Here is a 22,998-nt window from a genome sequence, read left to right on the forward strand (position 1 = left end):
TGGTTTGGTGTTGGGTCTGTATTGGTTGTAGGTGATTTTGGTGTTGAGTCTGGTTTGCTTTTAGGTGATTTGGTTTTTTGTCTGGTTTGATTTCAGGGGATTTGGTGTCTGGATGGTTTGGTTTTAGGTAATTTGGTGTTGGCCTTGAGTTTTAGGTGTTTCGGTGTTGGGTCTGGTTTGGTTTCATGTGATTTGGTGTTGGGTCCAGTTCAGTTTCATGTGATTTGGTGTTGGGTCCAGTTCGGTTTCATGTGATTTGGTGTTGGGTCCAGTTCGGTTTCATGTGATTTGGTGTTGGGTTTGGTTTCAGGTGATTTGGTGGTGGGTGTGGTTCGGTTTTAGGTGATTTGGTGGTGGGTGTGGTTCGGTTTTAGGTGATTGTTTGTTGGGTCTGATTTGGGTTTTAGGTAACTTGGTGTTGGTCTGGTTTGGTGTTAGGTAATTGTGTGTTGGGGTTTTTCTTCTTTCTTTTTAGAGTGTTTTGACGTCCCATGGTTGTGTTTGGTTTTTGGCCGTGGTTTGAACCTGGGTCTTTTGCCGCCTGTGATTATATTTAATTTTTGCAGATGCCGTGTGATGGGGGGCCGAGAGGATGGTTCGGGGGGGGGGGGGGGGGGGGGTTGCACCCTATACCTCCCCTGCGCCCCCCCTACCCCCCGCTGCCCATGAGGCGCCCAATGAGGCGCCCACATCCTGCCCAGGCCTGCGCCTGCCTGCAGAACCAATAAAGCGCCGAAGCCGCTGGTGTTGGCACATATGAGGCCTTGATCCCGCGGCGGCTCGGAGCGGTGACAGCAATAAAGCGCCTTCACAGCAGCTGGCGCACTAATGCCGCGCTTACCCTCCCCCCCCCCCCCCCCCCCCCCCCCCCGCCAGCAGAAGATGCTTCCTGATGCCTCTCTCTCTCTCTTCTAGGCTGGAGGATATTAACCCCGAAGAGCACGAGGCGGTGAGTCACTCCTGGGGGCCTGGGGTGGAGTGGGGGGGGAGGAGGGTCAAGTGCTGAGGGCTTGCACACTTAGCGCCATGTGATGTGCTAGCATTACATACTAGTGCCCCTTGTGATGTGCTGTGTGTGTGTGTGTGTGTACTCGCATTACACACTAGTGCCCATGCGATGTGCTAGCATTACATACTAGTGCCCCTTGTGATGTGCTGTGTGTGTGCACTCGCATTACACACTAGTGCACCATGCGATGTGCTAGCATTACACTCTAGTGCCCCTTGTGATGTGATGTGCTGTGTGTATGCACTCGCATTAGACACTAATGCACCATGTGATGTAGTAGCATTACATTCTAGTGCCACTTGTGATGTGCTGTGTGTGTGCGCGCACTCGCATTACACACTAGTGCACCATGCGATGTGGTAGCATTACACTCTAGTGCCCCTTGTGATCTGCTGTGTGTGCACTCGCATTACACACTAGTGGCTCTTGTGATGTGCTGTGTGTATGCACTCGCATTACACATTATTTCCCCTTGTGATGTGGTAGCATTACACACTAATGCACCATGTGAAGTGCTAGCATTACATACTAGTGCCCCTTGTGATGTGCTTTGTGTGTGCCTCGCATTACACACTAGTGCACCATGCGATGTCCTAGCATTACACTCTAGTGCCACTTGTGATGTGCTGTGTGTGTGTGTGCACTCGCATTACACACTAGTGCACCATGCGATGTGCTAGCATTACATAGTAGTGCACCATATGAGTGCTAGCCTTACACACTAGTGCACCATGTGATGTGCTGTGTGTGTGTGTGTACTCATATTCCACACTAGTGCACCATTGATTTGCTAGCATTACATACTAGTGCCCCTTGTGATGTGCTGTGTGTGTGTGCACTCTCATTACACACTAGTGCATCATGTGATGTGCTAGCATTACACACTAATGCACCATGTGATGTGCTAGCATTACATACTAGTGCCTCTTGTGATGTGCTGTGTGTGTACTCACATCCCACACTAGTGCACCATGTGATGCGCTGTGTGTGTGCACGCGCATTACACACTAGTGCACAATGTGATGTGGTAGCATTACATACTAGTGCCCCTTGTGATGTACTGTGTGTGCACTCGCATTACACACTAGTGGCTCTTGTGATGTGCTGTGCGTGCACTCGCATTACACACTAATGGCTCTTGTGATGTGCTAGCATTACACACTAGTGCCCCTTGTGATGTGCTGTGTGTATGCACTAGCATTACACACTGTTTCCTCTTGTGATGTGTTAGCATTACATACAAGTGCCCCTTGTAAAGTGAACGCTGGCGTCTGCAGTGTCTCCGTAACCCTCTTGCCCCCTCAGCAGTAGAGTAAGCATGAGGGTCTGCAGTGCCCTCAGCAGTGAAGTTATGTATGTGCACTGTCTAAATAGCCATCTTGTTCCCTCACCGGTAAACTGGAGTTATATGTGTGCAGTGTGTCCATAATCATCACCAGTCCGCCACACCCCACCGATTTGTGTTGTGTAGTGTCTACACAACTCTTTTGTGCCCTCACCAGTAAAGTGAACACAGGGTGTGTGGTGTCCATACAGCCATCTTGTGCCCTCACCAATAGGGTGAACATGGGGGTGTGCAGTGTCCATTCAGCCCTCTTGTGCCCTCACCAGTAAAGTGAATATGGGGTGTGTAGTGTCTACACAACTCTTTTGTGCCCTCACCAGTAAAGTGAACACAGGGGTCTGCAGTGTCTACGCAACCCTCTTGTGCCCTCAGCAGTAAAGTGAACACAGGGTGTGTAGTGTCCATACAGCCATCTTGTGCCCTCACCAATAAAGTAAACACAGGAGTCTGCGTTGTGTACATAACTGTCTTGTGCCCTCACCAGTAAAGTGAACACAGGGGTCTACAGTGTCTACATAAGCCTCTTGTGCCCTCAGCAGTAAAGTGAACACAGGGGTCTCCAGTGTCTATGCAACCCTCTTGTGCCCTCAGCAGTAAAGTGAACACAGGGTGTGTAGTGTCCATTCAGCCCTCTTGTGGACTCACCAGTAAAGTGAACACAGGGGTCTCCAGTGTCTACGCAACCCTCTTGTGCCCTCAGCAGAAAAGTGAACACCAAGTGTGAAGTGTCCATACAGCCCTCTTGTGCACTCACCAGTAAAGTGAACACAGGGGTCTGCAGTGTCTACGTAACTCTCTTGTGCCCTCACCAATAAAGTGAACATGGGGGTGTGTAGTGTCCATTCAGCCCTCTTGTGCACTCACCAGTAAAGTGAACTCAGGAGTCCTCAGTGTCCATTCAGCCCTCTTGTGCGCTCACCAGTAAAGTGAACATGGGGGTCTGCAATGTCCATTCAACCCTCTTGTGCCCTCAGCAGTAAAGGGAACACAGGGGTCTCTAGTGTCTACGCAACCCTCATGTGCCCTCAGCAGTAAAGTGAACACACGGGTCTCCAGTGTCTACGCAGCCCTCTTGTGCACTCAGCAGTAAAGTGAACAAGGGGGTCGGCAGTGTCTACACAGCCGTCTCGTGCACTCACCAGTAAATTGAACACAGCGGTCTGCAGTGTCTACGCAACCCTCTTGTGCCCTCACCAGTAAATTGAACACAGGGTGTGTAGTGTCTACATAACTCTCTTGTGCACTCAGCAGTAAAGTGAACAGGGGGTGTGTAGTGTCTACATAAGTCTCTTGTGCACTCAGCAGTAAAGTGAACAGGGGGTGTGTAGCGTCCATACAGTCGTCTAGTGCCCTCACCAATAAAGTGAACATGGGGGTGTGTAGTGTCCATTCAGCCCTCTTGTGCCCTCGGCAGTAAAGTGAACAAGGGGGTATGCAGTGTCTACTCAACGCCTGCATGAAACTGCATTATTACCTAGGGATGGCGCATACTCCCCTCAAGGAATAATCATAACCCTTGTTACTGTGAACGCTTAAAGTAACTAAGTAACTTGAGCTTAGCCCCCGATAGCTCTCGCACAGAGCAGTCAGGTTCACCTTAGAGGCATTGCTTAAAGTATGTATGCAGCACACAAACTGTAATTAAGTCAAAATGCAAAGCAAGAAAAATCCCAAACCAATGTAGCATGATAGTCAAGTTTAATAAATTAAAAAAATCCAATTTGGGGAAGTATAATTTTTTTAAAGTTTTAAGTAGATAATAAGGCCAGAAGCAGAAAGTAGCAAACATAGTCAGCTGTCTCAGGAGACTGGGACGTGGGCACAAGTTGAGGCTGACCTCAATGGAACACGGGTCAGATGCACCAACCAGATTCATCCTGATCAAAAATGTTACTTTCTGACTTAGTTGTCCCAATCCACCACAGGAGTACACCTGTGAAGCCCCCTCACCCTCCAGGACCTCAGAGGAGGCACGTAGAGGCTCACAGGGTGTCAGGCAGAGGCCAACAGCAGGCTCTAGTCCAGGGCCAGTTGATACTGGTCAGTTGAGCAGGTGTCGGGAAGGCCTCTTGTGGCTTGTTGTATCCCTCTATCTTGCACTTTCTCCTGGGTGAAAGAGAGAGCAGGGCGAGTCCTTCAGGGCTCCTCCCAGGTCACAGACAGCAGGTCCAGTGCTTTTGTGTTCTTCCTCAGGGCCAAAAAGTGTTTTGAAGTGGGCGCCTGGAGGTGTCATATTTATGTCTGAAACGTGTCTGTGGGTGGAAATAACCCTTGGTAGTACCCCAACCAATGGGGTAAAATTTCCTGGGGCCAAACCTATCCACACGGGACATTTTCAAGATAATGAAAGTGTTTGGCCACACTAAACGTGGGCTCCGAGGGACGTGTGTGTGTGTGTCTGGACAGTGTATCATGGTACTTCTAGTGGCCTTTCACATCTGTACCCACAATACATCCAGAGACACATGTTTAGTAGAACAGAAGTAGGGTTTCCTAGCAACTAGACAGTAAATACATAAGAATGTTTTGGCAAACTGTTCTCTGCCTTCGAAGTGCACCCCAAAGTGTTCCATGTGAACCCAGAAGCCCTGTCAAGCAGGTGTTGACACTCAAGGAGTATTTGACACAGTAATGTCAAACGGATGCTCACAGCCCCGACCCTACACAATCTGGGAGGTTCGGAGCAGTCACTTGTGCCCATCCAGGTCAGCCTGTTTCATCTTTGGAGCGCAGCTCTCACCTTTTACAAACCCATTCAGTTGCCAATTGCTGGCTGGCAGAAGTGGGAGAATAAATGCACATTTGGCCTTCAGGAACCTCAGGCAGGGAACAGGGAAAATTAACTTTCTAAAACTTACTTTTCCCCTAATATTTATTAGAAATACTAGTAGATTGGGGTTTCAATAAATATTAAAATAGTTCCCTAATTATTTGTCTAGCTAGTGCCATACCTGGGATACCATATTGCAGTTTGTATCTGTGCTCCAGATTTCTACATAGGACAGGTAGGCCTGCCACACTGGAAAACAGCTTTTGGGGTCTATTCTTTTAAGGCCATGTTTATATTACATTTCTACATGTTCAACTTTTAAATACGACGCACCCTGCCCTGCGGACTTCAAGGCCATATTTAAAAGTAAGATTTTGCCTCTTCAAAGGGGTTTTATTGTGACAGGTTGAATTGCAGAGTTTAAACTCCTACAGTCAGGCTACATGGTAGGCCCAAAGCCTTGGTTTATGATGCAGCTGAAAAGAATGCCACAATGGTGCTGCAGTTCATTACCTTACAGGCGCTGGTAACATTTTGTACCACATACTCGGGACATATAAGTAATTTAAACATACCAATTAGGGCCATGCCAGTTCAACCATGTTTAATTAGGGAGGGAGAGCAGGTGCGTAGCCACTGGTTAGCAGTGTTAATGTGGGCAGAGGTCCAAAGCCAACAGAACCCTCTCCTACACTCAGCAGTAAAAGAAACCCTCTTGTGCCCTCACCAATACAGTGAACGTATGTGCAGTGTCTACATAACCCTCTTGTGCCCTCACCAGTAAAGTGAACAGATGTGCAGTGTCTATGTAACCCTCTTGTGCCCTCACCAGTACAGTGAACAGATGTGCAGTGTCTATGTAACCCTCTTGTGCCCTCACCAATACAGTGAACAGATGTGCAGTGTCTAATGCTCTTGTGCCCTCACCAATACAGTGAACAGATGTGCAGTGTCTAATGCTCTTGTGCCCTCACCAATACAGTGAACAGATGTGCAGTGTCTATGTAATGCTCTTGTGCCCTCACCAATACAGTGAACAGATGTGCAGTCAGTTACCCTCTTATGCACTCACCAATACAGTGAACAGATGTGCAGTGTCTATGTAATGCTCTTGTGCCCTCACCAATACAGTGAACAGATGTGCAGTCAGTTACCCTCTTGTGCCCTCACCAATACAGTGAACAGATGTGCAGTGTCTATGTAATGCTCTTGTGCCCTCACCAATACAGTGAACAGATGTGCAGTGTCAGTTACCCTCTTATGCACTCACCAGTACAGTGAACAGATGTGCAGTGTCTATGTAATGCTCTTGTGCCCTCACCAATACAGTGAACAGATGTGCAGTGTCAGTTACCCTCTTATGCACTCACCAGTACAGTGAACAGATGTGCAGTGTCTATTTAACCCTGTTGTGCACTTACTTGTACAGTGAACTTGGAAATGTTCCATGTTTGTATAAACTCTCTTGTGCCCTCACCAGACCCTCCAGGAGCTCCTGACCCGAGTACAGACGGCAGACAGCGGGGCAGAGATCGAGAAGAGTACGGCCATCCTTTTAGATCGGGTGCAGAGGACCAAGGAGCGAAAGCGAGAAATCACAAGTGAAGAAATGAGTGCAGTGATAGCAGAGCGGGATGCGGCCTTGGCCCAGGTGAGGCAGAATCGCTGCAACAGGCTCAGACCTCCACCTCCATTGGTTGCACGTCTGTATCCCTCCATCTTTTGATATTTCATTTCCTCTTTGTTAGTTCTCAGAGCATCTTGCACTTCATTGATGTGCACACCTTCTGCAAGAAGAACTAATGTTCAGTGGCGGCCACCCCAAATCTCAAAAAGAGGGGCGGAGGAAGTGGGGAACGGAGGCAAATAAAATCTTTTTTTTGTAAACGTACCTGTTTCGGAGCCGCCGCCTCGATCCTCTCCCCTCAATGGTGTTGGTGTCCCAGCAGTCCCTTGGACACCAGCACAGGCTCCCCAGCAATCCTGGTGTTGCTCTCATGCTATACCTAGCACAAGAGCAGCATCAGGATTAGTGTGAGTGGCTTGGTCTGCCACTCAGACAGTTCAGTGGGGTCTGTGCAGTTTCTCCAGCCCGGCTGTGCAACGCAGCTGGGTTGGAGAAACCTAAGTGCGAATGTTAGTTTGACCGACCTAAGAAGCCTGGCCAAACTGACATGCGCACTTAGTGCACTGACTCCATTTCCCCTCCTCCCCACTCGCATGGACCAGCCCGCTCCTCCCTGCACATGCTGGCTTAGACAGCAGCTGAAAAATAAAACTATATTAAAATATATTTTTTATTTTTCAGCTGCTGGCTCAGCCATTGCGAAGGATCCGCCCCTGCTAATGTTTAAGAAAATGTCAAAAAAGCTACCCACGTCATAGTTTAGTGAACTACCTATAACTCCTTCCCTGTTATATCCTGCTTAGGACCTCAGATATCACATCACTCATGATATGTTAAGTGACATTACTGATGACATCTTAAATAACCTCTTTGTTGCATCACTGATGATTCAGTATACTGCTATTCACGTTAATACATTAACCCTTACATCACTTAAAATCAAAGTTGGTAGTTAAGGGCCTACAGTCATATGCAGCTTAGAATTACTTTTTGTACACATGTGGGTGTGTAGAATGGACATAGCCTTGGAGGCGTGTGTCTGTGCATGGTTATGTAACCAACCAGTGAAGTTTCCGGCGAAAGCAGTACTCCACGTTAAACAAGGTAAGGGCTGGGTGTACCAAAAGTTCACAACCGCAACCTCAGCATGATCTTCCACAGCGAACTCTCCATGAAACATCAGGTTAACGCCGTCTCCTCAACCTGCTTCCACGCGGTCCGCATGCTCCTCAACCAGTGATGCAGGCCCTCATCACCAGCTGAGTCCCTGCACCAACACGTGTCTCATATGTGCTTCAGCGTGGCACACCATCTATCAAATCGTCATCCCTTGGGATGCTCTGTAGGATTCCCCAGTGCCTGGCCTGTTTATGTACACATGTATGCTTGCGATAATACATTAATCCCTGTATTCTGTTCTGCTTGGCTTTGACTAAGGGAGGGATCTTTTCTCCTGTGCCACCTCCCCTGGAGGCTTTGTTGCACACCCAGTTCAGCAAGGATATCCGGCCTGACCTCTACTGGAGCCTCAGCTCCTGGACGAGCTACAGCCGGACCTTCCCTGCCCATCAGCGTTGGACTCCAACTTCATGCTACCATCCCTTCACTACCACGGTCCCATCAGCATCCAGATTACCTGATTTCTGCGGCTGCAGTATTCCTTTGGTGGTGACTTCCATTTTTTCAGCCCTGGCATCTTCCCTAATTGGCGTCTTGAGTGGGTAACATCAGTTCCTGCAAAAAAACAAGAAAAAGAAAGGACTAAGTACCGCAAGAAAGGTTAGTGCACTATCCTTAGTCCAGAACAGTTTCAGTTGCCAAATATTGCTGTAATTACGAGAAGCATGCCTCTAACAGAGGCAGAACGTAAAGACTTAAAAACTGTGGCAATCGATACAAGAAAAGGAGGCGTTCCTCTTTTATGAACTTGGTTTAATGCATCCACGCTACACATGAAACCAATGTGTAGTGGCTGGTTATTTCGTGTTAACTGGTTCTTCGAGTGATGTAGACTCTGTGCTTGTACACAGTAGTGATTTGAACTGATTTAATGAGAGAAAAAATTGCGGTAAGCATGTTACTTATGAAAGGCAGTCTTTTTGGATATGTAACATGTAAAATGCAATGCAAAGGGTTACTATTGATCTGTGTCTGCGATTGTACATTCCTAGTTACCCATAAGCTATCATAAGCAATGCACATCTAGAATCGGACGTCCCTGAGCCCTGGCGGGAAGTTTAGTGAATCCAAAGTAGACTGCACAGCAGAGACGCAAGTCACTCTCTCTTTATTTTGTCCCATCCCCCTTCCCTCCTGCAGCAGTACCTGAAGCAAGGTCTCGCCCTTGATCAGGGGGTGAGTGGGGGCCCAGCATCACCTCCGCGGATAAGTGCTCCAGGTGAATGGCCCAACACCAACTGGAATACCACAACCACTCCATACAGGCACCACCACCAAACTCATGCAAAGACTCCAAGCGATCCAGAACGCAGTTTCCAGGTGCCACTTCAAACTCCCGACCACCCCCTACAAAGCCCTCCACAACCGCCTACTCAAATCACCGCCTGCACTTCCACGACCTTCCAGGAACCTCCGATCCACACAGCTTGCCATTGCACAGTTACCCTGCATACTCCACTCTGGAGGATGCTCCTCCTCCCACCTCGCCGCCACAGCTTGGAACACACTCCACCTCCACCCGCGCACCGCACCCTCTCTGAACCACTTCCAGAAAAGGCTCAAGACCTGGCTCTCTTTGCTTTTAGAAATACAATCTGAATGATTGATTGAAGGCCAAAGCCTGTGGGAAGACATCAAAGAGAAAAACCGAAACTTGCGTAGATAACAGATTAATGACGAGAGGATGTCTGGGCATGTGCCAAAGTTAGATAGTTGTTATTCTGTGCTGTACACAAATTCTGTGTAAATAGACTATTTATAAGGTGTGGGCATTTAGTCCTGAACTTCACTGACTATTTTGATGCATTGCAGATTGTTGAATAACATAGCGCATAGGGGGGACCCACTTAGAAATAGCGAAGTCAATGTGTGGTTGTAAGCAAGGTTCTAAGGTGCATGCCGTTCTGCTGATCTCAGGAATGTGTGAGGTGCATGTTCCAAAACTATGGAGAGTTGTCCTTAGTTTGGACTGACTGGAGAGTGTCTGATCAGTGGTTAATGGGTACCTGCCGGCCTCATGAAATAAAATTGCAGGTCAAGTGAAGTCTTTCAAGAGGTGATTCCATTAAGGTGAACAGAGAACACACATTTTTTTGGAGGGTGTTCATGTTTAAAAAGTAGATGACACCTTTAATGTCTAAGGTGGCATTCTGTTTGAAAGGTGAGTGAATACCAGTAAGAAGGTAACATCCGCCATATTGGGTCAGTTAAAAGATCAGCTGTGTGACCAGCATGTGGTCAGTATTTATGTCCTTATCACTTGATTAGTGATATAACATTGGGCAGAGGTCTGCCATGTTGAATTACTTGAAGTCTACAAAGCCTATAGCACACTGTTACAACAATTGGATGATGTCATCAGAGATGCTATCAAATGTCATTTGATATGTCAGTGACATCACACTAACATCTCACAAGTAACATCATATGTAAGGGCATAAGCAGGGCTGATGTGTGAGGGAGGGCCTCTTTTTGCATGGTTAGCCCCCCACTGTTTGCCTGGAAAATGCTGTGATTTCAAACTGTAAGTGCTCTGGGCCCCTGATAAACAGGTTCCCAGGGCCAGATCTCTTTTCCCAAAACTGTACTATGTATTGGCACTTCAGCCACCATTGTACGTTCGTAGTAAGTAGTACCCCTTGTACCTAGGGCATGGGTACGGAAGAGGGCCCCTCAGAGCTGCAGCAACAATTGTGCCACTCTAGGAAGACCCACACCATTCGCATGCAGACTGCCATTACAAGTGCATGGCAATGTGTATTTAAAAGTTGAAAACTTGACATGGCACTCAGCAAGACTGCCCTGTCCACTAACACTGCATGCACTATAGGTAAGTCACTTCTCTGGCAGGCCTTACAGCCCTAAGGCAGGGTGCACTATAATGCATGTGAGGGCATACGTTTGCAAGAGCAAATCTGCCCCTGTTGTGTCTTTACAAAACCTTAAGACATAGTAAGTGTGCAGGGAAGCCATAACAAATACATGTGCTCGACACTGGTACTTAAGAGTTCCCCAACTACACGATGACCGCTCTAAATACTGGGTTGTTTGGTATCAAACAACTCAGAATAATAAAGCCACCCTGATGTGGGTGTTTGATTTATTATAACATGTAACCGGAGGGCACCTTAGAGGTGCCCCCTGCAAAACCCTAGCAGCCCTTGCATGGTTGGTGACTGGTTTTTACCAGCCTGCCACCACCAGACACAAATCTGGACTCGTGGGGTGAGAGCCTCTGCTGTCAGGAACCAGAACGCAAAGTCTTTCCTGGGTTGAAGTGTTACACCTCCTCCCACTCCATTTCATTTTCCTCCATCTTGGATGGCAGGAAAATAGCCTATCAGGATTAGGGATGTGACCTTTTCCCAAAGGAAGTGGTCACTTAGTGGGTGTAGCCACCCTAAGGTAAGTGGCCCAGTGGCTACTACCAGGTCCTCCCCTTTACACCCACAAATGCAGTAAATCAGTCCTCTGATGGTTATATTAAAAAGCCCCAAGTTGAAGGGGTAGCTGAGAGAATGATCTCCTGTTCTCCCCCTGTGCGACCGGAAGTGTTGCTCCATCTTAAGTCTGCTAGAAATATGGGCCCAAGAGGCCCAGATCAGTTGCCTATTTCTATTATAAAATTAGGTATGGTTTGTTGGGCTACTTATTTATCTGCCCTTTTCCGTTATTACAGAGGGAGGTTTCCTATCTCATGGAGGGGGAGGATTATACTGCCGCTCCATAAGAAGGGCTCTGTAAATTCTCAGTGTAATATAGGCAGATTACCTTTTTAGATGCTACAGGAACAATCTTTGCCAGATGGATCTACAGTAACCTGTTAGAATGGGTAGAAGATAAAAATATCATTCCCCTGGAACAGGCTGGGTTTAGAGCTGGTCACGCGACTCTACATAACATAACGGTAATCCACCTCCTATTGAAACAATATGTGAAATGGAGGTAAATGCGGGTCTACGTGGCTTTTATAGATTTTTCAACAGCTTTTGATCGCATAGACATGCAGATTCTTTGGAAGAAGTTGGATGCCATGGGTATCCCTGGAGGCCTTTTCAACGTATTATTGCCCTTCATACAGACACTGAGGCCCTCATTACAACATTGGCAGTAAATGCCGCTTACTGCTGTGCAGAAGACCGCCAACACACCGCTGCGGAATTCCGCCACAGCTATTACAACAAAGCATGGACACCCATCACCAATGCATGTCCACTACACATACCCACACAGACCCCTAAACAATTAGCACACAAGGTCCTACACAGGAATGCAAGCACTGGGGTACAGGGTCACCCACCCATTGCACACCATGGCACACACAGATACAATAATCATGCCTTAACACTCCTGCAGGACCCCTTCCCAACGTCACCGGACAGGAGGTTCCAGACATGTCCACTCCACCCACGGAAGAGGCCCACAGTGATGACAGCAGCTCTGTCCAACTGGATCTAGATAACCAGCCTGGCCCATCTGGGACCTCTGGACAGTCGGTTCCCCTCACACTGGCACAGGCCACAACAAAGCTTCCACCCTCTGGAAACACAAGCACAGTACCCACCCAGTGGGCCCATACCTCTGTCCCCAGGACACGTCAAGCAGCATGGTGTCCACCACTACAGGGAACCCAGGCTAACCCACCACCCCAAGAACAGCAGGGACCTGGGGGCAGTGGTAGTGGGCACACGGTTCAGGGGACAGAGGCCCAGGAACACAGGGGAACTGGGAGGTCTGCTGTGCGACAGGGGGAGGACAGGCCCACGGAACCCACTCTCCATGAGGCCCTCTCCAACATCATGGGAGCCTACCACCATTCCCAGGAGACTATGGCAACGGTACTGGCCAAGTTTCAGGAGACCCAGCGGCTGCAGGAGGAACAGTATTTGGGGTTCAGGGAGGAACTCAAATCCATCAATACCACCCTGGGCACCATTGTAGGGGTGCTGAAGGAACTTGTCAACACCAGGAGGGACACTGTGGCACATCAAGGAGCCTCTGACACTAGCCTGGACGATGAACTGCCCACCACCTCCGCCGGCACTAGTGGACAGGAGGCACCGCCACAGGACCATGACACCAGCACCCCACCCCCTGAATATGGAGAACCACCCCGCAAGCGGTCCCTGAGATCCAGGACAAAGACAGAGAACAATGCCAAGACCCCCGCCAAGAAATAAGACCACCCTGATTGTCATCCTTCAGTCCCACTTTGTCGCCCTGTCCATCCTTAAACTGCCCCAGCTCCACTTCCTATGCCACTTTGGACAATGCACCTGTGAGACTAATAGACTGGACTCTGCCATGGACATTCCTCCACCATCATCCCTGACCATTTTACAACCCCCTCCACTAATTTGCACTGAAATAAGCACCCTTAAATCACAAAACAATCTGCAGTCAGTCTGTGCTTTCACAAATGTGTATTTGCAATAACCGAGGGAAATAGCAATGTCCATTCTATTGTCAACATACCTATGTCACACAGCTCTGGTCCATGAGGTTACATAGCAGAGGTCACACAGTGGGACCCACATCTGTGAAATCAAAAGGGAAAGTGACAAATCAGGGTCCAGACACTCGGTGAAAGTGACAGACAGATGAGAGGTAGAACAATTGTATCAGATGTAGGAGGCAATGATGTCTTCTTACCTGTGTCTCACTGGAAGTATTGCAGGATCACCGTGTTCCTGTTGTCGATGTCCTCTTCGTCTGCCTCCTCTTCTTCACTGTCCACAGGGTCCACAGCTGCCACAACACCTCCATCTGGACCATCCTCCTGCAGAAAAGGCACCTGTCATCCCAAAGCCAAGTTGTGCAGCATACAGCAGGCCACGATGATCTGGCACACCTTCTTTGGTGAGTAGTAGAAGGAACCACCTGTCATATGGAGGCACCGGAACCTGGCCTTCAGGAGGCCGAAGATCCGCTCAATCACCCTCCTAGTTCACCCATGTGCCTCACTGTCGCGTTCCTCTGCCCTTGTCCTGGGATTCCTCACTGGGGTCAGTAGCCATGACAGGTTGGGGTAGCCAGAGTCACCTGCAAATGTCGCGGAACAACTGTTAGACACACACTAACCCTTAGGGACAACCCCAGACCCAGACACCTATTCACACTGTTTTGGGTCCATGTCCTCACATAATAGCCACACACGGTGCCTCTGGAGTTGCCCCATCACATAAGGGATGCTGCTATTCCTTAGAATGTAAGCATCATGCTCTGAGCCAGGAAACTTGGCGTTCACATGGGAGATGTACTGGTCGGCCAAACTCACCATCTGCACATTCATTGAATGGTAACTCTTCTGGTTTCTGTACACCTGTTCACTCCTGCAAGGGGGGGGGGGGTACCAAGGCCACATTTGTCCCATCAATGGCACCTATGATGTTGGGGATATGTCCCAGGGCATAGAAGTCCCCTTTCACTGTAGGCAAATCCTCCACCTGAGGGAAAACGATGTAGCTGCGCATGTGTTTCAGCAGGGCAGACAACACTCTGGACAACATGTTAGAGAACATTGGCTGGGACATCCCTGATGCCATGGCTACTGTGGTTTGAAAAGACCCACTTGCCAGGAAATGGAGTACTGACAGGACCTGCACTAGAGGGGGGATCCCTGTGGGATGGAGGATTGCCTACATCAGGTCTGGCTCCAACTGGACACACAGTTCCTGGATTGTGCCACGATCAAGTCTGTAGGTGACAATTACATGTCGCTCTTCCATTGTCAACAGGTCCACCAGCGGTCTGTACATCGGAGGATGCTGCCATCTCTTCATCTGCCACAGCGGACGTGCCCTATGGACGAGAACAGCGAGCACAGAGTCAGCCAACACTGAGGTATTAAATAAAATATTTATTGCACACATTTGTCAATCCGCTATGTGCCTGTCTTAGTGTGTATGCAAGGCCTAGATATGTGTGACGTATTTACAATTAATGTCATGTGGCCCCCTGAAATGGCGGCTGCCTGACCTGTAAGGTGGGACAAGGGGATATGAGGTAACAGCGCTGGCGGTGTATACCGTTGCGGTAGGCGGTCGAAGACCGCGGCGCAATCCTGCATTGGTTAACATTGGACCCTATGGGTCCCAGGAGCCAATGACGATGTACGCTGGCAGTGACGGTACGCACCACCGCGGATGTGACCGCCATTTTCTCACTGATCACTCACTTGATACCTAATCTTCGACAGGAGAGGACCTACACTGCAAGTGCTGCTGTGACCTCAGTCTGGAAGCGACAATGGCTCATGTGTCTGGGGAAAGGGCCCCTGCCTTCAGCACGGAGGAGTTGGAGAAACTAGTGGATGGGGTCCTCCCCCAGTACACGCTACTCTACGGTCCTCAAGACAAACAGATGAGTACACTGTGAGCATGCTGTATGGGCAATGCCTGCTTGGAGTGGTGTGGATGAACGATAGGGGGGGGGGAGAATGAGGCGTGCATGAAACGACGGTGAGTGCATGTGCGTCATGGCAAGGGTAGGAACGTGGGCCAATGACTGTGATGGCCCGGACGGTTATATCTTCTTCTTTTCCTCTGTACTATTCCTGTAGGTCAGCGCCCACCAGAAGAAGGACATTTGGCGTGCCATCACCAAGGAAGTCCGGGCCCTGGGGGTCCACCACAGATGGAGCACCCACTGCTGTAAAAGATGGGAGGACATTCGCCGCTGGAGCAAGAAGATGGCGGCGGCCCAGCTGGGGATGGCCTCCCAACGTGGGAGGGGTGCCCATCGCACCATGACCCCCTTGATGTTACGGATACTGGCGGTGGAGTATCCGGAGTTGGATGGGCGCTTGAGGGCATCACAGCAGACACAAGGAGGTGAGTGCAGTCACATCCATCTGATTTAGCGCGCATTGGAGGTGTCTGGGTGGGTGAGGTGGGCTGTGGGTACCCCTAGGCCAGGGCGAGTTTTTTGTAGGCAAGGTCCCTTCGTAAGGCATGCCATGTGGCACCCCAACCGCACCAGTGGTAAGAGCCATCTACACCTAGTCAGGCTCCTGTGACTTCCATGTGTGCAGCAATCGGGCATAGGCCTTTTACCCCATGGCCCTGTGATTAATTATGGAACTCTAAGTGCTTGCGTAGTGCAGAGGGCTGCTGTGTCTGTAGTGTCCGCCAACGGTAGCGGTATTGCATGCACTGAACATGTCTTTCTACTTTCTTTCCCCCACTTTTTGTGGTCTCCCTGTTCTTGTGTGCATTAGCATCATCATGCGGAGGAGCAGTGCCACAGGAGCAGGAGGGAGCTGCATCCCACATGGCCCTGGAGGGCGAGACTACAGACTCCGAATTCACCAGTGGGACAGAGAGCGAGGGGAGCTCCACAGCAGGGACAGGAGCTGAGACCAGCGACAGCGACTCCTCCTCTGATGGGAGCTCCCTTGCGGTGGCAGGCCCCTCTGTGCCTACCGCATCTAAAGGTACAGCCGCCACCCCTCCTACCAGCACCGCCCTCCCAGCAGCCCCTCAGCGTGTGCCCCGTGGCCGCTCACTCAGGAGGGCAGGCATCTCCTTTTCCCCAGGCACCTCAGCCCCTGCCCCTGTCAGCCCTGCAGCCTTCAGTGAGGAGGCCATTGACCTCTTCAGGTCCCTCACTGTTGGGCAGTCTACCATTCTGAATGCCGTCCAGGGTGTAGAGAGGCAGTTGCAACAGACAAATGCATACCTGGAGGGCATTCATTCTGGTCAGGCAGCCCAACAGCGAGCTTTTCAGACTCTGACCTCAACACTGATGGCAGCCACTGTCCCTGTGTCCAGCCTCCCCCCTCCAACTTCCTCCACCCAGCCCCAATCCCTAGTACCTCAGCCTATCCCAAGCACACCATCAGACCAGCATGCACACACCTCAACACACAAGGGTAGCTCTGGCAAACATAAGCACCACACATCCCACAGGCACTCAAACAAGCATCATTCTCATGCACACATACCAACATCCACTGCGTCCCCCTCCTCCTCATCTTCCTCCTCCCTCCCTGTCACGTCTCCACTCACACCTGCATGCACTACATCTTCAGCCACTACGTCATCACAAGCACGCCCATAACCACACACCACTCACGGTGCACCTACCACCCCCACTACCATTCACACATCCCCTGTGTCCTCTCCCGGTGTGTCTGTGAGCCCACCTCCCAAACTTCACAAACGCAGTCACACACCCACCCAACAGCCATCCACCTCACAACAGCTTCCAGCCATGCACCTTCACCCAAAGTCAGAAAACGTACACCTCCTGCAACCACTACCTCCACTCCGAAACCCCCTCCATCTACCCGTCCCAGTGTGTCTAAAACTTTTTTCCTGCCAAACCTTGACCTCTTCCCTTCACCTCCCCCACCTCTTCCGTCCCCTAGGGCCCACCTTTCCAGGTCCACCCATCACCGGGCACAGTGGTGCCAGGAGTAAACGGCTTCTGGAGTGCGCCAAGCAGCAGGGTAGCCAGTGTGCCAAGGAGCCAGGCCAAGGACAGTCCCCCAACTCAGAAACATAAGATGTTGGCCACAGCCCGGAGGGAAAAGGGCAAAACACCTGCCACCAAGGGCTGTCCCAGGACTACAGTTGGGAGCGGCAAGACAGCTGCGCCACCATCCAAGGTGGGGAAGGGGCAGAGAAAGAAAGGGAAGTCGCTGCCAACCTGCACGGTGGACAGGTCCGCCACCAGCACCGCTTCCCAGGACACCGCCGCCACCAGCACCGCTGCCCAGGACACCGCCGCCACCAGCACCGCTGCCCAGGACACCGCCACCAGCAGCACGCTCTCTGAGCCACCCACCAGCACCGCTGGCCAATGAGCGCCGCAAGCACCACCGCTACTGAGGCTGCCGCAAACACCGCCAGCGGCCACGCCACATCATGTGCCAGTGGCACCACCGCAGACATGGCTGCCATCCCCAGTGATCAGTCGTACGAAGCTGGTGGTCAGTTACAGGGGCCTGGACAGCTTCCAAGTAGGCCCACCGTCAGTGGAGTGTCACATCCACTACCTCAGTCCTTGGCAGGATGAAGCACTCTAGGCACAAAGCCCCCTGCAGAACCAGTGGAGAAAGGCATCCACTACCTCAGTCCTTGGCAGGATGAAGCACTCTAGGCACAAAGCCCCCTCCAGAACCAGTGGAGAAAGGCATCCACTACCTCAGTCCTTGGCAGGATGAAGCACTCTAGGCACAAAGCCCCCTCCAGAACCAGTGGAGAAAGGCATCCACTACCTCAGTCCTTGGCAGGATGAAGCACTCTGGGCACAAAGCCCCCTCCAAAACCAGTGGAGTATCACATCCACTACCTCAGTCCTTGGCAGGATGAAGCACTCTGGGCACAAAGCCCCCTCCAGAACCAGTGGAGAACTGTTATCCACTTGAGAGACTGTGGCTTTGCACTCCCCAGGATAAAGCAGTGGGCAAACCACCCACTGGAGAGACTTGTGAGACTGTGGCTTTGTACTCCCCAGGATACATCAATGGGCATGGAGCCCCCTCGTGGAGCTGGCGCCGTTAACTCATCCCGCTGAGGTGCCCTCCCTTCCTTTCCCCCTGAGGTGCCTGTTTTATTTCGATCTGATGCCCCTGTAGTGTTCTCTCCGTTTGGATCGGGTATCTTGTGTGGGCCTCGCCCAGTGGTCCACGGACTATGTAGGTGCAGTACATGGACTTGAATTCTTGGTGTGTATATATTTGTTAATAGTAAATATGTATTTTTGAGTAATGGATTTTTATTGATTACATTCGTTCAACTCATTTCCTTTTGTCCGTGCGTTCTTCAAGGGGGGTTTGGGGGGTGTAAATGTAATGTATCAACATGTATTTGTGTGTGCGTTGTAGTGGGTGAGGGTGGGGGTTTTGCGTGTGTGTGTCACTCTCTTTTCCCTCCCCCCTCCCCGTGTCGTAGGTGCAGTACTCACCGTGGTTGTTGCCGCCGGCGTTCGTGCACCCGGTAGAGGAGCAGGAAGACAATGGCTGGTAGAATTTGTAGTTCCGGCTCCGTGGCGTCCTGGTTCCTCGTGGGGTGTGTAGAGGTGAGCGATTTCCCTTCCAAGTCCTGTTTCCGCCGTGTTTTTGTTCACGGTGAATCCACCCCGGAGAAGGTGGCAGATTGGCCTCTCATAATAGTGTGGGCGGTACATTGTCTTCCGCATGTCTGTTGGCGGTGACTGCCGCGCTGTTTGTTTGTACCACCGTGACGGTCGGAGTGTTAAAGTGGCTGACTATGTTGGCGGTTTCCGCCACGGTAGTGATTCCGTTTTTTTTTACCGCCGCTTTAACACCGAGCGCCAGGGTTGTAATGAGGGCCTTAGTGCTGTGTTATGTTAGGGGGTAGGCACCGCATGACAATGAAAATACCGACTAGTAATGGCCTTAAGTAGGGCTTCCTATTGGCCCCTTTGCTTTTTTCTTTATATATGGCATAGTTACCGTCGGCGTTGAGTAAGATTGGTGGGGACGCCCAACATGAGGTTGTTACTCCTTGGGGACTTCGCTCTATGCAGATGATATTGTTTTATTGGATATGACTCCTACGGGTCGTCAGAAGTGTGTCAAGGCTTTGCCAGTTTATTCTGATTCGCACTTTCTGAGGGTTATCATCAATAAGACTGAAGTTATGTTGCTCTGTGTAAGATTGCCCGAGGGGTGAAGGGTATAGCTGCTCCTTTGAAAACATTCCCTTGGAGGTAGTAAAATCTAACCCCTATTTGGGAAGAATTATTTCAGCCATTTTGGCAGATAAGGATCATATTGTCCACGGGGTGGCCTTTATCCCCTCCGCTCTAGCGGCCGCACTCCACAAGGTGGGACGCTCCTGGGGCATACCACTGGGTGATGGAAACCATACGGTCTCTTTATAGGCGGACGACCTTGTAGTGTACATTAGAGAAATAGGGGAGTTCTCCAGCGATATAATACCATTATTCAACGCGCATGCGAGGACTTCTGGCTTGTGAGTAAATTGGGCCACGTCTTGTTTTTTTCCGTTGTCGTCTGCTGTGCCTGATCTGGACCTCACATCAATAGCCCCTGGCCTAGCATGGCAATCCTGCACCTTCAGATATCTTGGCATACAGGTATATCGCAGCTACTGATCTGTCTGATAGAAATCAGATATGCGCTGTGGCGAGCTTGCGCATATTCTGGAAGACACTGCCGCGAACAGTCATGGGCAGGGTAGCCCTTGTGAAAGTGATGGTGCTGCAGAGGCTCCTATATCATTTTGTGAATTTGCTGCTATAGATCACGCCTTCCTTTTTCCGATCTATGGAGCGGGAGATCCGTAACTAAATTTGGAACACCTCCCGCCATAGGGTAGCCCTATCTAGACTTTATCGCCTCCTAAACCTGGGAGGTTTGTCGCTGCCATATTTGGAACATTACTACCTGGCTGCGCAGCTACAGTGGGTGGCCCGTTGGTTCTCATCTTAACACCTGGTAGACATTGCCACTGACCTTTCAGCGTGGTCATGTTGTAAATTGCTGCATTTATTCCACCCCTGTGCTAAATCCGCTGCACCGGCACCCATGTTACTGAACCTAGCATACCGCTGCTACCTTACGTGCTGTTACCTAACCAGGGACATCCCCCCTATGCGCCGGCTAAGCCGCTATTAGGGACACCACGCAGCACATATACCACGTCATCTGCAGAACTAGCTGCCTGACACAAATTAGGAATATGTACCCTAGGGGATCTCCACTCCGACGGTGCCCTCCACACTCATGAGACACTGATGGAAGCCACTGGTCTGCACTCAGGTACCTTTCTACTGTATAGCTCTCTTAGGCATACCTTGCAACGTGCATGTGGTGAACGCGCGGTGGAACCCCAGATACATTGCACTTGTCAGTATCTGCATGTATTCAGAGAGGGGAGGCATTTAATACGCTGGAATGTGGACTCTGTGTATACATACATCTGGCCCACTTGTGGCCCTCTGAGGGCGATGGGAGAGGGGCAAGGCGGGACCTTTTCATGGACAAGGAATGGGTGCAACCATATTAGAAACCCCATGTACGTCCCACGCAACATGCGATTTCGCCTCATACAATATTATGTAGTTCAAAGGGCCTATCTCACACCTTAGAAAATTAACAGATACTTTAACCATACAGATGCTGCTTGCCCGCACTCTCAAAATCTGTGGGCGGACCTCCTGCACACGGTGTGGTCTAGCCCCACTCTGCGCCACTTACGGTCTTCGATTCTAGCGAGCTTAGCGCACTGTGTAGAACGGCCCTTACCACAGACATGGGAGACATACATTCTGGGATTTTTCCCTAGGGGCAACAAACTGAGAGCAACATCCCATTTTCTGGATCTAGGATTCTTAGTGGCCAAGCACCTTATCCCCCGTAGACGGCGGTCTCCCGAACCACCAGTACACGAACCATGGGTGTGATCGCTGACTATCTGGGAGGGAGCAGAATGCGCTGCTCTTCGGCGTGAGGAGTTGTTGGGGCTACGCAAGTTTCCTCTCGCGTTACAATGGGATCTAATGTTAACGGACCTCAGCAATCCGTTGGTGCCTGCGCCGTTCAGTTCTGATCCTTCTGCTGTACGCGATGCATAATTGCGATGGCGTGCATATAATCTAGCACAACGCATATCTGTATACATGGGCAGAACAGATAGACACCCCCTCCAACTTGGAGGCAGATGTGTCGAATGAAAACCACATAGACTGCATGTTTGGGGACAACTTGCCGAGCACCTACAATCTGGATGACAGCAATGCTAATTCTGCACTGTTAGTACATGGACATGGTTTGCCTGCGCCTTTCCCTTCTCGTATGTTTATTGTTGTGAATTGAAGTTGCATGCAAACACGTGGATCACACACGCCTTTGTAGTATACTGTGTCATCCTTAAAGTATAAAATGCAATAAAGAAATATGAAAATAAAAAATAGGGATCATATTGCCCACATGTTGAATAAGGCTTGTGCCCATGGAAATGCACTAAAATGAGTTTATTGGCTGCATGCTACAGGCACTTTAAACATCTTTTAACTGTGTATAAAATGACAGTTCCCTCCACTCTTCTTTATGCAGCCGATACGATTAAAGTTAATGTTTGCATTTTATGCTTAAGGTGGAAGGTACGATTCTCTGAACCATTTGCACTTTAAATTCCATAACTTCTGCGGAAGCGCTAAAATTAGAATTTGGATTGGTGAAGTACGTATGACCGAGGATTAGCAGCAATCTTGGGGTGGTATCATTGTATCTCACATGCTACCACTAAACCTTAAGGGGTTTTGTAACTGTGGAAATTCTCCTTGATTATGCACAATCCCGGATCTTTTTATCTAATGTCCAGTTTACACTGGAGCACTTTACAGTGTCTAAAATAGACTTTCTTGAATATGAGCTGTGTCCATCTTAAATTATTTTTAAAGTGTTATTTGAAAAGTTCTTCTCTGCTGCATGATATGAATGTTTGTAATCCTAAGCCACGTTTTGCTAACGTGATTCACTCATGTCAACCCGCTACTCCACAGGCACATTTGAATTGGAACTTGGAGCGTAGGGTCCGAAGGTGTATGTCGCCTTTTAGGATGAATTGTTTGCCGGTAAAGATTATTCCTTATGCTTGACGGGGTGTTCCTAGGGATGAAAAACTTTGTAATTTATGTCAAACAGGTATACAGACGATTGAGCTTGTTAGTTTTGTCTGTTCAGCTATAAAGGTACAACGACAGAGATTTTTAAAACCGTTATTTAAAAGGCATGGAGTAAGAACTGCAAAGACTGCTATGGATTTGTTAAATTGTCCGGTGAATAAATTTGTGTGTGGAAAACTTTTTTAATGTTTTAGTTCTTTTATGAATTTGTATTGAATAGATTTTTCTGTAGCTCTCGATATAAGATCTATGGGTGTCATTATGACCCCAGCGGTGAGTGTTAATGTGGCGGAATAACCGCCAACAGGCTGGTGGTACACACTGCCACATTATGAGAATGGAGGGTCGGCTGCAGCCAGCCCGCCACTTCTCCACCCATACCGCCATGGTGGTATCAGCCGCTGGGCCGGAGAGGTCAATCTGCCATGCCATGAGCCTGCCAACCA

At 49.7% G+C, this 22,998-nt stretch overlaps 1 protein-coding gene across 3 annotated transcripts in view; it reads left to right on the plus strand.

The window, feature by feature from the left end:
• Positions 1 to 22,998, plus strand: part of MIPOL1 (mirror-image polydactyly 1) — an 845,661-nt gene that overhangs the window by 388,209 nt on the left and 434,454 nt on the right. For all 3 annotated transcript variants that reach the window (XM_069209145.1, XM_069209144.1, XM_069209146.1), the window contains 2 exons: positions 916 to 949; positions 6,605 to 6,775. In XM_069209145.1, coding sequence (XP_069065246.1) covers positions 916 to 949; positions 6,605 to 6,775 — 205 coding nt within the window. The remainder of the gene's footprint in view (positions 1 to 915; positions 950 to 6,604; positions 6,776 to 22,998) is intronic.

This window comes from Pleurodeles waltl, chromosome 9 (assembly GCF_031143425.1).
Source record: "Pleurodeles waltl isolate 20211129_DDA chromosome 9, aPleWal1.hap1.20221129, whole genome shotgun sequence".
NCBI lineage: Eukaryota > Metazoa > Chordata > Amphibia > Caudata > Salamandridae > Pleurodeles > Pleurodeles waltl.